The following is a 16,452-nucleotide window of genomic DNA, read 5'->3' on the forward strand; positions in this document are numbered from 1 at the left end:
CTATCAAGATACATGGGGAAATATGCTTCAACTCCATCCATTCTAACGTTGACCACTTTCTCTATCGCCTTTAAAACCCCTTGAAATTTACCAAACCGGACATACCAAGGAATGAAACCATCCGATTTGTTTTTTTATTTTAATTTTTTTAAAAAAATTAAATTTTATTTATTTATTTTAATTTTTTTTTTATTCCTATATCATTTTGATGTATTAATATTGTATTCCTATATCATTTTGATGTATTAATATTAAAAATAATTTTTTAAATAAAAAATTATTTTAATACTTTTCTTAATAAAAAATATTTTAAAAAATAATTAGTATCACACTTCCAAATATTATCTTAATTCAAAACTTGAAACTTGAAAAATAATTGTGATAGAACCCGGATTAGAAAATCAAGAATCAGTTGCAGTTTAATAGCTTGATTGATAAAAATTGAAATTTCTAATGTATTTTCAGCATGATACCATGATACGCTATATATATATATATATATATATAAAAGAGCAGACCTTAAAAAGAATTAAAGAAAATATTTAAAACCCACAAAACTCGTCAACGGTTTAACATCCACAACTCAAATTTAGAAAGAAACAAGAAAACAGCAGTCAGATAATAAATTCATCAGCTGAAACTGCACACAAAACACAAAAACAACCTAGAATAAAAAATTTAAGGAACTCCATGGGACACTAGAAATATGTCTAGATATAATTTTGTATTATAATAGTGAATGAGATGATAATACTAATCTCTAAAAACATTTAAAACTAGTCAATCCATCCAAATCTAAAGAGATGGTGGATTATGTCTCTGTCTATCTCTTGTATTGATTGTTCACCCACGTATTTACTAGGCAATATTTTAATAATAATAATATTTCTCATGCTTGTAGTCAGTATTCATACTACACGGTAATACAAAATGCATATAATTTCTATTATATTCTACCATTACAAAAATTCAAACAATAAAAAAAGCAAGGGCGACTCTTACCTGAAACTCCTAAAGCACATTTTTTATCACGTCATATTCTTTTTTGGTTGTAATTTCTACACACCCTAATAATATAAATTCAATACCTCGTTAAATTATCACATACACATAGTTAATTTATTTATAAATATTAACACTACGAATCACAAATTCAACCATAAAGGTTTCTATTCATTTCAACATTCCAATTAATATCCAATTATATTTTAAATATCAACGAATATTTCAATCTCTAAGTTAATATTCATGCCATCAAGTTAAGTTCTCACTTAGACTTTTATATTTCCAATTTACAATTTCATGTCTATACATCAAAACCCAATAATTAATATTTACCTTACCAATTTAGAGTTTTAACATAGAATCTTCCATTTTTTTCACAATTCAATCCAACGTTTAAACACACATATTCATTTACATTATCATGTCGAGTTTTAACATAGAATCTTTCATTTTTTTCACAATTCAATCCAACGTCTAAACACACATATTCATTTACATTATCATTTTATCGCTCTAACATTTTGTTATTCATTTTCATAATTCATCTTAATATCTTTATTATGTCAATATCTAAATAACCTAGTTTGTCATCAACAAATTTTAATTTTAATATTCAAATAACTTAATTTTTCATTAATGAGTTTCAACATTTAGATGGATTAATTTTTCATCAATGAATTTCAGTCATTTTATACTTAGTATTTGAACATAATTCTCAACATAACTACATCTAACAATCAAGATCAACATTTCCAAATTTCTTCAAAATTGGCTAAATTAACAATTTGACCAAGGACAGAAAAATAAGAAAATAAAGTGTTGTGATAAAATTGAATTTTCAACAATCAATAGAATCGATTACCTATTAACTGAAAAAAAAAGGACTGAAATAAATTTTTTAGATGAAATTCAAAGTTGCCACCTATTTCCTCTATTTTTCCCTTCATTTTGGTTATTTATCTTTTAGTTCAAATTTTTTTTCCAAAAAAAAAAAGAGAAGCAATTGGGTATTAATTTGAGCTAAAAAATATTGATGATTAAATTTAAAATTTAGAAAAAAATCAATGTTTCAATACACAGTTAAAATACCTCACAACTTAGTTTTTTTTTACTAGATAGATAGTTCATGCTATACTGCGAGCCGGGTTATTTTTCTACTAATATAAAAAGGGATGTTCAAGCAATGCTAGTAATTTTAAAAAAGTAAGAAGATTTGAGATATGGGTTATTTACTTGATTTGATTCAATATTTAAGCTTGATTAATTCAAAAGTATTATTAAAAAAGAAATTGATAGTAAATAAGTGGAAAATCAAGTTGTAGGAATGGAACATCTTTGAATTTTGAGGTCGCATTTATTTGTTGGAAAATAATTTTTTTTGAAAAATGATTTTTTTTGAAAAATAAATTCCTAGAAAGTGAATTATTTTTTTATATTTGATAATATCATGAAAAATAAGTTAGAAAAAACTTTCTAATGTTTGACTATTTCATGAAAAATAAGTTGAAAAATAAATTGTTAATATTTTTTTCAAGTTTATTAAAATAATAAGGAACTAATCTTACAAATTAAAAAAAATAATCTAATTTCATAAATTATCTTAAATAAAATAAATAATAATTAAAATAATAGATATTAAATCTAACAGATGAAAAAATTAAAAGATGGTGAAATTAAAAAAATTACAATTTCATAAAATATTTTTAAATAAAATCAATAACAATCAAAAGAATGAAGACCAAATCTGATAAATAAAAAATTTAAATTATGAAAATGATAAGAAAAAAGCAAATAACAATAAAAAAATAAAGATCAAAATTGATATAAATATTAAATTAAATCAAATTCTAAGAGATAAAATTAAAAAAAATTCAAAATAAAATAAATAACAATCAAAAGTTTGAAATTAATTTTGATATAATTAGTAAATAATATGATATTTTTAAATTTTTTATAACTTTTATAAAATATTTTCCACTTAAAATAAAAGAAAAATATTTTTTTAAAATCAAACTAATTTTTTTATTAGAAAATATTTTTTATTAAGCAATTTTTTTTATAATAAATAAAATAAAAAAATTGAAAAGTCACTGAAACAAACTTACAAATACCAATTATAGTTTACAAGGTTTAAGTTTTCGATTTGAAAATCTTAAGAGAGTTTTTTTAATCTTGAGACTTCCGAAGGCTTCTGTGATACGGTGCTCGTTGCTATCTCCTCTTTTTCTGGACTGGTATTTTAAGAAAAGAGCTGATTGTCTATTGCAAGCTGTAACACTTTCGAGTAAAATCAATCATGTGGCTACCTTAGTTGTTCCTTGGCTTTCTCCTCGAGCCCAGCAGTCATTGCCCTTTTCGTGGGGATTTCCGTGGTGGGGTTAAAAAGAAAAATATGCGGTGCTCAAATTTTTATGGTCATGATCTATGGTTCGCCTTTCACTAGTTAAATTCTTGAATACATCCATTTATGCGCATAAAACTGGTTATATATAATTTTAAAAACTATAAGATTAGATTTTAAATTTATTTTTTAAAACTTATTAGTTTAATTTTTATAAATTTTAAAACACTAAAAATTTATATTATTATTAATTTTATTATTTATAAAATGTTAAAATATACACAAATTGACCATAATATTCATGTTAATAAAAATATATAGTACACATAATTTTAAGATGATATAATTTAATTAGTTAAGTTCTAGATTTATTATAAAAAAAATTATCAGTTTAAATGTTATAAATTTTAAAAATATTAAAATTTTATGTGGTGATTAATTTTAAAATATTAATTAAAATATATATGAACTACCCAATCACTCGCAGTTAAAATAAAAACAACAAAGTACACACTCCCATTAAGATTTTATCGTTGGTTCAATGTGCTCCTGTAGTTACTTTCCAGCTAATTTTCGTAGCTTAATTTAGCCCTTGGCACGATGATTAAAAGGCCAGATAGCACTTCCATATGATTATTTGGGACATGTGGCTTAATAATGAGAAGGATGCTCTTCCTTTTAGCAAAGTCAACAGCTCTTTGAACTGCATACATCATTGCCACGTATCATCAACGTCATAGTTTATGGTGTCTAAATTGGACTCGTATGTGACATGTCAGTCTTGGCCAAAAGTACCTTCCCACGTCATTTATTGTTAAGGTATCGATTGTTGTACTTGATACATGCATTTTCATGAATTATGAGGCTGTGGACTCAGCCACAGCATCTGACCTCCTGACACCATCTCGTGTAACAACACCTCCCAGAATTATGACAAAATTTTGGATTTTTTTTTAAATTAGCAAAGTAAATTAATTTTTTTTGTCAGAATAACATAATTTAAAAAGAATTTAGTAAAGTCATACGCTTTTATCTTGTCGCGCCTTTAAAGCTTGATATCTGCCAGCAGATCAATAGCTTGGATACTGTAATGAGACATTAAACATGAATGTGATATAAATAGCCTAGTGGAGGGTGTAGTCTACGTACATAAATTGCTACATAGCCTACACCAAATATTAGAAATCAAAACTTCGTTGAGTTGCATTAAATTATGTTCGGAGGATGAATATTACTATGTGGATTGATCAATGATGTAAGCCATGTACATCATTCTAATTACAAAACAAATTAGAATATGATAAATTAATACTTTTAAATTCAATCTTGTGATCAACCAGATTCATAATTAAAGTTACGAGTTTCATCTAAATAAATTTTAATTTTTTTATAAATTAAAATAATATTATTTTAATAAAAAAATAATTAATAAATTAAAACTAGATTTTTAATCGGATTTTATAAAGTTATAAGCCAATCAAATTAACTGAATTTTTAATTACTCTTAATTTTTTATAAATTTAATCCGATTCTAACTCCAGGTTAATTGAATTTTAAAATACAGGCTGAACTGAATATTAAAACTATATGATGAATCAGTCGGTAATGAAATGATATGATGAGCGGAAAAAATAATAATGTGAAAAGGAAACCAATAGATGGCATGAATATGCATATCTTTTATAGCAGGAGCATGCATAATGAATAAGTTCAGTTCTTCTTGTTGGAAATTTGAGGACCTCATCAAACAATTAATGGCAATACTTAATAGCTAGCTGAAAGACAGGAAAGCATGAAACTTTATTCTTAAATGCTGTGATCTTTTGATACCATCTTGAGATTGTCAAACTCATTTCATAACACTCTCTCTCTCTCTCTCTCTCTCTCAGTACTTTAATTTATGCACAGGTATAAGAAATAGAAATTCAACAGGAGAAAATCGGAAGTCCAGTCTACCATTTAGCATTTCATCTTTTCTTCTGCAGCAATGGAGTTCTTGCAATGAGCAATTGCTGCTTGAATAGCAGCATGAAACTCTTCCATTGTACTATCACTAGTAGAGGTAGGAAGAGATGCAGTTGCAAGAAGAAGGCCACTGTTTGTTGGAGATGTCCTCATCGATGCCGGTGCTGAGCATTCTCCTCTCATCCCTCGCAACTCCTGTTTATTTCCCCAACTTAAATTACCTAAAAATGAATAAGGTTGCCTGTGGGATTGGAGATTTTCTCTCCTTCCTTTGAAGAACATTAGTGGCCTAAGCATTCTGGCGTACCTCTTCAGTACCTGACTTGCGTCGAACCTCAGCCTTTTCTTGTGCTCACCCTTGTCCTCCTCCTTTTCTTTAACTTCACACCCTTTTCGCCAACCGAATAAAGAGAAAGACTTGGGCTTGCTTCTTCCCTTTGTCTCCCTATAGTTTTTGCTTAGATGGCGACTGCAGTTATTGCTGTTGTTGATGTTGTTGCTACTGCCAATGCTATTTCCATTGCTGGTGCTGCAGTTATTGCTACTTTTGTTGGGTCTTTGATCATCTAATAATTCCTTGATAGGGAGGGTGAAGCTGTCAAAGGAATTTGTGGACGAGCGAGGAGATACAGGAAGGTGTGAGAGGAGATGGAGAGGGAGCAAGTGCCCATGGAAGAAAATGTCATCTGCTGGAGACAAATCAATAGCAAATGAATTAGGAGGGGTTTTGGCCTTGTCAGGGACTGGTGCTGAGGCAGAGTGGAGAGAGATTGTGAAGGAAAATTCTTGAGAAGGAGAGGAGGATGATGAAGATGGGGAGGCAGGGGATGTCGGCAGTGCCTGTTGCTTTGCTTGTATGCCCTCTTTTCCGTCTTGTTTTAAATTTCCTTCTTGAGGCTTGTCCGCAACTTTTTCTCTGGAGTTCGTTTGCGTTTGGGTGTCCATAATTCACAGAATTATAAAGAAAGACCAACAAGATCGGATTCAGTATGTGGAGCGCTAACACTTTCTTATTTTTGGGCCAATAACGTAGGAATATTGTCAAACCTTAGAGGATGGACGGAGGATGAGGGCATCAGAAAGCGGTGGAGAGAGGGCGGGGGATTGTTGTCAATCTGTAGCTGGGCTTAAAATGTCTTTAGTGCAGAGTTTACAACCCATAACTAGCCTTTTCTTTTTACATCATTCTTCGTATGGAGAAGCTGTGGTGGCCATGGAACTATAAGCTAACATTTAGCATTATGTGTTGAAGCCTTGAAGGTTGGTGGGTCCTTGTCAAAATCAAACAGCTATTGCCATAGCTGATTTTGGAATTGGGAATCACTATGATGCAAAATACAAAATTGCCCACAAAACCTTTCTTGGATTGGCGGGGCGTGGCGAGGCAGTTCAAGGGCAAAATAAATTTTCATTTCTTTTTGTGTTTTAATAACGTTTTAAAAAAAATAAGAATTTTTTATTTTTTTCTTTAAATTAATTATTTTTTTATATACTATATCAAAAAAAATCAAAAAAAATTATTTCAATACAAATATAATCATAAAAACATTTTAAAAATACAATCATTATCATAATAATAAACAAGCTTATAATATCTTAATTATTAAACGAGCTTATAACATTTTAAGTTAGATTGAGATGCAGAGAATAGAAATTTTGTTGAATTTTGTTGTTGAATTTTCATGAAATGACTAATAAAATTTAATTAATATTATAATTATGAAATGCAAAATTTAATAAATACCGTGTTTTTTTAACTATAACCTATGTTTATCATAATTTTAAAATATTATATTAATTATATATCATGTTTTAAAACTGTAACATCAACTAATTATCACTGTTTTAAAACCGATATTCCAAAACGTGTAGCTTTGCCAGAAGTTAATTGACCAAGTCTTACTACTTTTTATGCAAATTGCCATGTATAGCCAAAAAGAGGTGGTATCATAATGTTACTGCGAGGAAAGGGCTGTGCGTATACTAGATTTCAAAATCCATGGGATTTCGAGTCAGTGTTGCTTCTTTTCAAATCTCATGAAGTAACTTAACCTTTGTTTTTTTTTAAATTAATGTGGGTGTCCGGGTCAGTTTGTGCGTATCATGACTAATCCTACAGGTTCTGAAGTTAACGACCAGGTAAGCCTCCAATGACCATCATATGAGCAACCAAGAACTCAAACCTAAAACTACAAAGAGAATAAACTCTTTAATCTCAAATCCTTATCACTTGACCACCACCTAAATGGTTACTTAACCTTTGTTTATTGATTTGTCATGAGAAATCAATAACATGTTTCGTTATATTATCTGTGTGGATTTTCCTCCATTTTCTTCTTACCCTGCTAGTTTGGTGAAAATCATGACCCACTTAGAGACAACCTAAACAAGTCAAAATTTCTACTTTAGCTTTTATGCTTAATTGGCCCTGACTTGTAACATTTCTTGCTCTAATGTTGTCTGTTTATAGTCAACTCGGGCCAATCTTTGAATATTGATGTCTAAAACCAATCCTGACTTCTGTCTCTCACTTGAGTTGATGATTAAGACAACCTATATCTCCACATTTCTCAAAGTGGTGACTATCCAAGCAGTGTAGTACATATATAGTAAAAGGGTATGGAATTTTGAGTTCGAATTTGTATAATATTATGGGAAATAATTATTTTAGCAAAGGCATTAACGTAGGTAAAAAAGGGGACAAAAAAAGAGAGATTTAGTCGCAACACAAGGAAAAACCTCGGATGAGATAACGAGAAATCTAGAGAGAGAAAAGGGGGTTACGTGTCAATAATGTGCAACATCTCCATTTCTATTTCCATGGGAGAATATCGGACAGCCTTCATGATGAATTATTAATATTGACTGTTTTGCCGGTTATGGGAAAGAAGAGTTGAAAATTAAGAAATGACAATAAGATATTAATTACTGTGGGATCGATGCGGGCTCCACATTCGCGACTTTCTACCGTATCAGTTCATGCTAACGGATTTATTTATACTTTACTCATACCCAGTCCAATTTATTGACAAAGAAGGCGCGTATTCGTTATAGATTTTTACAGGATATTTTTTTAAAAAAAATTATTTAGAGATGTGTTGATATAATATTTAATTTATTTTTTATATTAGTATATTAAAATAATGTAAAAATATAAAAATTTAATTTTAAATAAAAAATGAATTTAAACTAAAATTCATTGGGCGAATAACGAAAGGATTGCAGGAAATATTTTATAGATTAACTCATCTCTTTTAGATCGGACGGTGATAAAATGAATCAATTGTATGCATTTCGAAGACAAAAATCAAGGTTTCACAGTGAGGTAGACCCCACACACACGTGTACAAGGTGGTCTAAATCCAGTAGGAGAATTTTGTTCATTTATTTAAGGTCAACATCTCAATCATGGAGGCATTATTTTGTTGGACTGGCTAATTTTCAACACTTCCCGATAACCCTCTCGATATCATATTCTTATCTTATATGGATGGGATGGAATGATTATTTTTTAAAATATTTTTTATTTTTAAAAAATTATTTTAATATATATATATATATATAATTTTTTATAAAATACTATTTAAAACACAATACAAACAACACTCCTATAATACTATGCATACTTTTATTTTTTTCCACTAAAGTCAAAAGAGGAATGAGAGTAAGAAAAAAAGAAAACATGACAAAGCATAAAACAAAGATTTCACACTCAAAACTCCATAAGATCCTTAGGTGCAGAAAACCCTTTTCTTTCTTGTTGCTTAGCCCTCGGCTACCCAATATCTTATTCTTTCTTCCAGCGGATGGAGCTAGCCATGGAAAAGAAGAAAAGGCAGCAATAGCCAAACCATGGTACCAGACAAAAAATCCTCTTTCGATCACTCATCCACACTCACACACACGTCATAAGTTCTTCTGAATGCTTGAAGCAGTAGCCTAACAGGACTTTAGAAATTTAGGAAATGTTTAGTTTAGGCATTGAAATAAAAGGTTGGGGATAATTGGGAAAGGAAATGAGATGAAACAGGAAACGAAAATGAAATATTGTGTTTGATTGTAGTATATAAAATGAAATAAGTGTGTATTCTATTTAGTTGATGAGAAATAAGACATAATAAATTGTAAAAAAAAAAATTATTTTACATTTCAAATTAATGTATTACCATTAAACTTGCAATATTTGTAGCAATAGGGATAATTAGTTTTAGTACCTTAATTTTTTTTTAACTAACTTAAAGTAGTAATTTATCCGCTAATCAAAATCATGTTAAAAAAATATTGTAATTGTTATAAAAAAAAGAAGATAATTCATTGCTAAGAGGATAATATAAATAGATTATAGTTTACTTGACCATTAAATAATTTCTCCAAATATATTTAATAATAAAATAATTTAATTAATTAATTATCAAATAAAATATTTGCACGAACACAAAAATTAAAATCTAACATGGTTGAAAATGCAAGATAATAATTTCACCACAAATACATATTTTTTGTTCTCACTCTTTTGTTAATTAAATTTATTCCAAGTCGTAAAAAAATTATCTTCTCTAATTCATTCATTTTCTAATTGTTATAAATTATCAAATGATATAAAATAACTTACTGTATATTTTGAACAATTAATTTTTTCATATTAATTTGATGAAATTAAAAAACCAAGCTTTTTAAATAATTGCACTCTTAAAAATTATTTCTAAGAATTAAAATGAGCGTGAGAGAGAAAATTAGTAAAAAAAAAAAAAGGAAATTATAAAATGCTCAAAGGAACGTTTATGGGGGAAAAAAAAAAATCAACGTTATTTTGTCTCCATCTTCGTCCCTCCTTTCTCGAGGAATGAAAAATTAGCTAAAACTTATGTATAAAATAGAGACAAACCATAAGATAATAACCAAGCAATCCCTTAAATCAACAAAAAGATTTGGACCTTGGGGTATTTATTTATCTGCTTTTTATTTGTTTATGAAAGTCATGGTGATCAGTTTTATTTTCGTGCGTGATAAAGCACACAAACCACTGCCTTTTAACATTATGATCCCACAAACGAGAAGTGCAAAAAACAAATATGAGATTTCGATTGAAAAAAAAAAACACGCTTTTTGCCTTTTAAAAAATGAATACCTCACCACCACCAAGCCTAAAAATTCTTGCCTCTTAAGCCAGTGAGAATCATCTCCAAGCAGACTTGGATTCTTCACTCAGGAAGATCAGTACATTTAATGAAATTCACGGATCATGACAACTATATACCAGGATAAGCTACCAGCTTGGAAAGTCTCAAAGGAAGCATCGGCAGATGAAACAAAGAGAAGCATACAGAGATGTCCCAATTAGTAAAACAGAGTTCACATGTTATTTGACTCACCTCGCAAACCTCCAGCCAAGAAAATGTCAACGTTTTGTCCTGCTGAAGCTGGTCCCCGAACACCACAGCGACTTCGTAGAGCACCACCATCAAACCAAAACAAAATTTAAGAATAGCCATAACACAGAACAAGAGTTCGAAGAAGCTTGATAATAGTACATGATTCATTTGACACATTCAACTATTCGAGTGCCTTAATCAAGGAGGATCAAGTTGCGAATCCGAACAAATAAAATTAAATGGTCTTCATGCTCGTATACAGCATAGCATCTACAAGAAGTGGATTCTGATTGACATTATAGAGACAATTGTTAAAAAAACATAAAATTGAAAGCCAAGTTTTCTTTCTCTGAAGTTCACCTTCCTAATTACTTCACCAAGGAAGGTTCACCTTGATGTTACATGAACAAATTCATCCAGCAAGCCAATCACACAAGCTTCTACCTGACTTGTAATGGATCTGTATTCAGCACTCGGTCAAATTCTCTATATAACAACAAAATTACATCAGAAGGCCACTGTCATTTGATGTTAGCTCTATGAACCGCACAGGAACAGATTCAGATAGAAAAACATGAGTTTATCAAAGCCTTCAATGGATCTTTAGGGTACCACGAGCACAACTGTTATTTTGAAGCCAGAAGCAGATTTGTAAAAAGCAAACAGCTCTAATTTTGATCTTCCAACTTCGAGCTCAGAAACAATTGGGAGAGAGCCAAGTGAATTCTTCTAGTTCACCATAAACACAGACACCCATGAGAAGTTGGGGGAGCTGAATATTGTGGAGAAAGTTCTTTCCATTTGTCTTGAGCTCTGAAACAATTGTCAGTGCTTGCCAAAAGCAAATAAAATCAAGGATGGCTGGCTAATCACTATCACTGCTATGCCTATCTGTAAAATTGAACCCAGATGAAATGGAAAATCAGTCAGCATGAAAGTAGAGCGATACTTGAGCAAAGGAAAAAAAAAACCATAGAGAACTGCTGTCTGTACCTCCTGGTGGTCTTTTCCCTTCCATTGCTTCTTTTTTCTCTTGGCAACTTGAGCAAAGGAAAGGGCCATCCCAGGGACGTAATTTTCCAAAATCAGATGAACCAACATGTATTGAAATACCCTCGTCAGGTTTTATCTCTACTTGACAGACTGCACATATAAACAGCTTAAACATTTTGCAAAGCGGGTATTTCGTATCTAACCTGCATTTCACACAAAAATGCATGCATCAAAACACTAAAAACCAGAATAACTGTGTCAAAAGATGGGCAGCCAAACCACCCATTATGGATGGTATCAAACACAACCACATAGGAAGGCAAAAAAGCCACCAGAAAGGAGCACACAACGTACAAATCTGTCACCAATGCCTAACATAGAGATCAAACCATCAATTTTAGCCAACAATGATGATCATCACAGCACAAACCTTTCTGAAAGCATGGCAGATCCTTCCTCAAATAGTTCCTCAACCACATCTGGTTCCAGATATTCCTTATCAATTTGAGAAGAAGATTCAGGGGACCTTTTGCGAAACATGGACTTGAATACTCCTCTTCCAAGCTTTTTTGGTGGGGGCAAAGGGGCAGCTGGTTTATCTGGAGGTAGTATATCAATCACAATGCAGGTTGTATCATCTCGAAGTCCTTTCACCTGCACTGCCTCCTGCAAATGGAATGCAGAGAGTAAGACAAGACTCCAGGTTATAGTATCACATAATGTGCATAGTAGGGAAGCCATGGCATCTTAAACCAGAAGCAATTTCAGTTGGAGTTTTCATGAAAAAAATAACACTCCACCTTAACAATTTGTGCAGCTGCAGCTTCCACTGGCATCCCACGGCAACAATCAAGAGCCACTTCATCAGATAAAGCATCCCAAACACCATCACTAGAGATAATAAGCCTACCACCCCCAGAAGACAACTGAAAATCACAGATTTGAAGCTTTTAAGGATGAAAAAAAGTGAATAACAGCACTCTGTGCTTCAGTATGAATCAAGCTATGTGCACAGAACGCACAATGAGATAATGTTACTTCGAAAAAACAAACCATGCCATGAGAAGCTACAAGCAGACCATAAATAATTTTTTAAGATGCTGCCAAAACAACCTCTGTCCATATGACCTTTGTTCTCTAGGGTGACAGACATTGATATTACAATCAATCTAAATTTCACAACAAATTATCAAAGAAATCCATTTTGTAAGTGCCGTTACTTATTTCAGGAAAAAAATCTTCAAATTAATGGATAAACAGATTGTTAAAAATGATGAGAAAGAGAAAGGCAATTTATAGGACAAGCATGGTGTAAAGGTCACGTATAGGACAAGCATGGAGCTTGGCAGCAGTACTTAAAGCCCCCAGTGGCATGCGAGCAATAGAATTAAAACTACCAATACAATATCAAGCATAATTTACACATGACCAAATCTTAAGAACAAACCTTAATTTGCTTCACATAAGGAACAGGAACAATGTACTCGCCAACATCCACATCCCCGATAGATCGCGAAAGACATAAGCCACCAGGCCAACATCTCAAAGGGCCAATCTGAAACAGAACTACCAGCCAAGTTAGACAATCTACTTCAATACATAAAACAAGTTTTGATAGAAGTTCAATTAAATATGACACAGGAAGAATTCCATTCAAAATATCATACAGGCCATTTATTCCATAAAAGTGTTCCAGTTCTATTTCTAAAGACTTTAAAGATTCATAAGCTAAATAATGCCTTATTTTTATGTTCTGGTAGTTGTCCTGACTTTGACCAATTAACTTGAAGGAGAATATCATTGAGTTATTCCATTTCACATAAACAGAAAAGTGCGAGAAACGTACACAATTTGAGATTTGAAAAGAACAAAAAAGCTACACAAGGAAAGGTACCTCTGCACCACCGCCAGTATTTAGTCGTCCCACCTCACCCCCACTTGCAGTAATGCGCTCCCTCCTGTAAAATTAAAACTTAATGTCTCAGTAATAACAGGATCTGTTATTGGTATAACAAGACACTGTATGTCTGACTTACTCCTCTTCATTGCATTCAAGCCGATGATCTGCTGACAAGTAATAGAGATCACCTTCAGCAGATTCAAGAATGCAACGGGAATCGCCAACAGATGCCACAGTTATGACCAATCCTTCGATTACTGCAAAGGTGACAGTTGTTCCTGATGTTCGAGCTGAAAAGGAAAAAACACCAAATTTTGAACATGGAACATCATTTGCATACAAAGCTCACAACACTCAACTCAATCAACAAAAGTGTACTGCTAAAGAAAGTAGAATAGTAAGGCCAAGGCAAAAGATTCATATTTATTGATTCATGTAGTAAACTACAGGGATAGAATAAGATTATGACTATCAATCATATTCAGGTACGCACCCTAGGTCCTGCAAATCAATGAGTGAGAAAAACAAAATCAATAATATCCTGTTATACAGAAATCTTAACAATCATATAAAAAATTGTTGTCTTGTAAAATATCCTGTTAAATCAACCATTTGCTAATTTGGTGTGAAACAAACATCACACGATGCCCTCAGTGTAAAGAAACAGTAGTGCCTTGAAATACATTGATGAAGGATTAGTTACAGTAATCAATAAATGTATTTATAATCAGTGGATGCACAATGTTATGATGAATAAGTAAAATGTCTGCATAAGTCTGAAGGCATCAAGACGTTTCTCGGGAATATGGATTGTGTGGAAATCTTAGTATTTATATTAATGTTCCATCCATCACTACAATGTCACTATTTTTGAGTCTTATAAAACATATAAATGAATGGAAATCAGTGCCCATGACAAGCGAAAGGTGAACTCTCCATTAATAATAACAAAGATGCAATTTACCGAAGCGTGTAAATTGAGTTGAACACGTGTTCCGGAACAATAGTGGAAAGGCTAAAGCAGATGCTGAGCAGTTCAAGAAAATCATCCAATCAAAGGGTGCGAGTAAAGGTCTTTGAGTTTATACTCCAATGTAACATAAATACTCCTCGAGTTTTCAACTGACGTTCGATTTTCAAAAGAAACATGTCGTACCTCTCTGTTGAAAATCTTTATCTGTTTTGACGAACCCTGCAACTAAAGCTCTTGGAAGTGCTGCTACCCATTCATCTCTGTTAAGATCTGGAGGCATGGCGGCTATGAAGTTATTTAGTAGATTCTCCTTGGTGTATATTGCTGCTGCAGACCCATTATGTCCATCAAATAACTGGAAAAAAAAAAAAAGGTTTGTTGTATTAAGGAAACCTGCTGAAATTAAGTAAAACATGCAGATGTCAAAGAATTAGTTGATTTCAATTCAACTGATCATGAATCCGTTAAAATGGCATAAAAAAATTAAGTCAAAGAGAAATTACCCCGAAAACAGAATAAGTAGTAATCCCATCACCCACTATTCTCTGGCATTCAGTTTTTAACAAGGTGAAATCCTCCCCTTTCTTGCTCTGACAAGCCTGTCCGTATAAAATCTCCGGCTTCTCTACCCTCTCATTCGCCAATTCTCGCTTTAAAAGCACCGAGAGCGGCATCGTATGATGTTCCCTCGCAGCAGCCATCATTGTTATTATGTTTACTCCTTCAAAAATCCCCTACACAGATAAATTTCCCTCTTAACAACACCGCCAACGCCAGAATATCTATTTCTTCATTTCCTGGTACAAGAAACTTTGGTTGAGTCATTAATCATCGGATAAAGAGATAATAATTCTATAGATCAATGTGGGAAATGTCTGACCAGAAACAATAAATCATGAAAAATAGCATAACAAATTGGGAAAGGACAAGAGAAGTGAAAAGTTACAAGAAAAAGAAGTTCTAGCTAGCAGCTGTAAAGAGATTAAGAGCTGAGAGAGAAATTCATTTGTTTTTGTTGTTGGTGTTCCAGTGATCGAGATACGCGGATCCCAGCAACCTGCAAAAATTCCATTGTTGAAAAGAAAGGGAGGAGAAAGATAGGAGGTGGATTGTTTTCATTTAAGAAATAGAAGAGCGCATATGCAGCTGTTTTTCTCCGCTGAATGCTGATGTGTCCAAAATCGCCATTTGCTCCGCTCGGCGCAAGAAAGATAGCCGTTTTTTGAGCGGCTTGTCAGTCAGAAACACTATCTTTGCGCTTGGGGACGCTAACAGGACCGTCTAATTTGCTTTGATTGAGTAGGATGGGCCACTCTGGGACAAATATGGTAGGGTCTAGATCACTCGTTATGTTGAAGTTAAGTAATTAAATTTATTTATTAAAAATAAGATCAAGCCGACTTGGATTGATTTATCAAGTATTACTCAAAAGAAATGGGTCATTGTGTAGAAATTCATTGTTTATTCTTTCATGTATTATTACGGATAAGTTATGTAAAATTTTATTTTTTAAATTTTTTTATATAATTTATTTAAAAAAAAAATCTCAAACATGAGCAAAAAAAATCAGCCATGTATAAAATGCTACAAGTTTATCAGATTTTGATTATCAGACCTACCAACACTTAAGATCAAAAAAAGAGGTATCAAAATATAGGATTGAAAGAAAAGAGTCGGTATAGCTTCCTAAGTTCAATAATGCTTAGCCTTTGTGTATAGCTTCCTAAGTTCAATAATGCTTATCCTTTGTTTTTTTTATTTTTTTTTTTAATAAATAATTTTTTATGGTTTTTTTTTAATTTTTTAATTTTTATTTTAATTATTACAGTCTCTCTCCTTCGTTTTATTTAGAGAATCTCTTTTAAATGATAATTATTTTTTTAGATATATATTTAAATTTAAA

General features: G+C 31.6%; 2 protein-coding genes across 4 annotated transcripts; both read right to left on the reverse strand.

Moving 5' to 3' along the window:
* Positions 1-5,118: 5,118 nt before the first annotated feature.
* LOC105120634 (BRI1 kinase inhibitor 1-like) lies at positions 5,119-6,539 on the reverse strand. The gene has a single exon (XM_011018913.1). It carries the CDS (start codon positions 6,254-6,256, stop codon positions 5,306-5,308), a length of 951 nt encoding a protein of 316 aa, XP_011017215.1. The 5' UTR covers positions 6,257-6,539; the 3' UTR covers positions 5,119-5,305.
* Positions 6,540-10,829: 4,290 nt separating this feature from the next.
* LOC105120635 (probable protein phosphatase 2C 12) lies at positions 10,830-15,744 on the reverse strand. 3 transcript variants are annotated; one of them, XM_011018916.1, is made up of 10 exons: positions 15,496-15,744; positions 15,053-15,283; positions 14,733-14,904; positions 13,713-13,866; positions 13,571-13,634; positions 13,124-13,231; positions 12,477-12,602; positions 12,107-12,342; positions 11,677-11,879; positions 10,830-11,574 (listed from the first exon to the last, which is right to left on the reverse strand). In XM_011018916.1, exons 2-10 carry the CDS (start codon positions 15,251-15,253, stop codon positions 11,549-11,551), a joined length of 1,290 nt encoding a protein of 429 aa, XP_011017218.1. In that variant the 5' UTR covers positions 15,254-15,283; positions 15,496-15,744; the 3' UTR covers positions 10,830-11,548. The 3 variants fall into 3 exon arrangements, with proteins under 3 accessions (XP_011017218.1, XP_011017217.1, XP_011017216.1); XM_011018915.1 differs by having other exon boundaries at positions 15,053-15,359; positions 15,496-15,743; XM_011018914.1 differs by having other exon boundaries at positions 15,053-15,346; positions 15,496-15,741.
* Positions 15,745-16,452: the final 708 nt, after the last annotated feature.

Source organism: Populus euphratica, unplaced genomic scaffold, assembly GCF_000495115.2.
Source record: "Populus euphratica unplaced genomic scaffold, PopEup_1.0 scaffold6.1, whole genome shotgun sequence".
NCBI lineage: Eukaryota > Viridiplantae > Streptophyta > Magnoliopsida > Malpighiales > Salicaceae > Populus > Populus euphratica.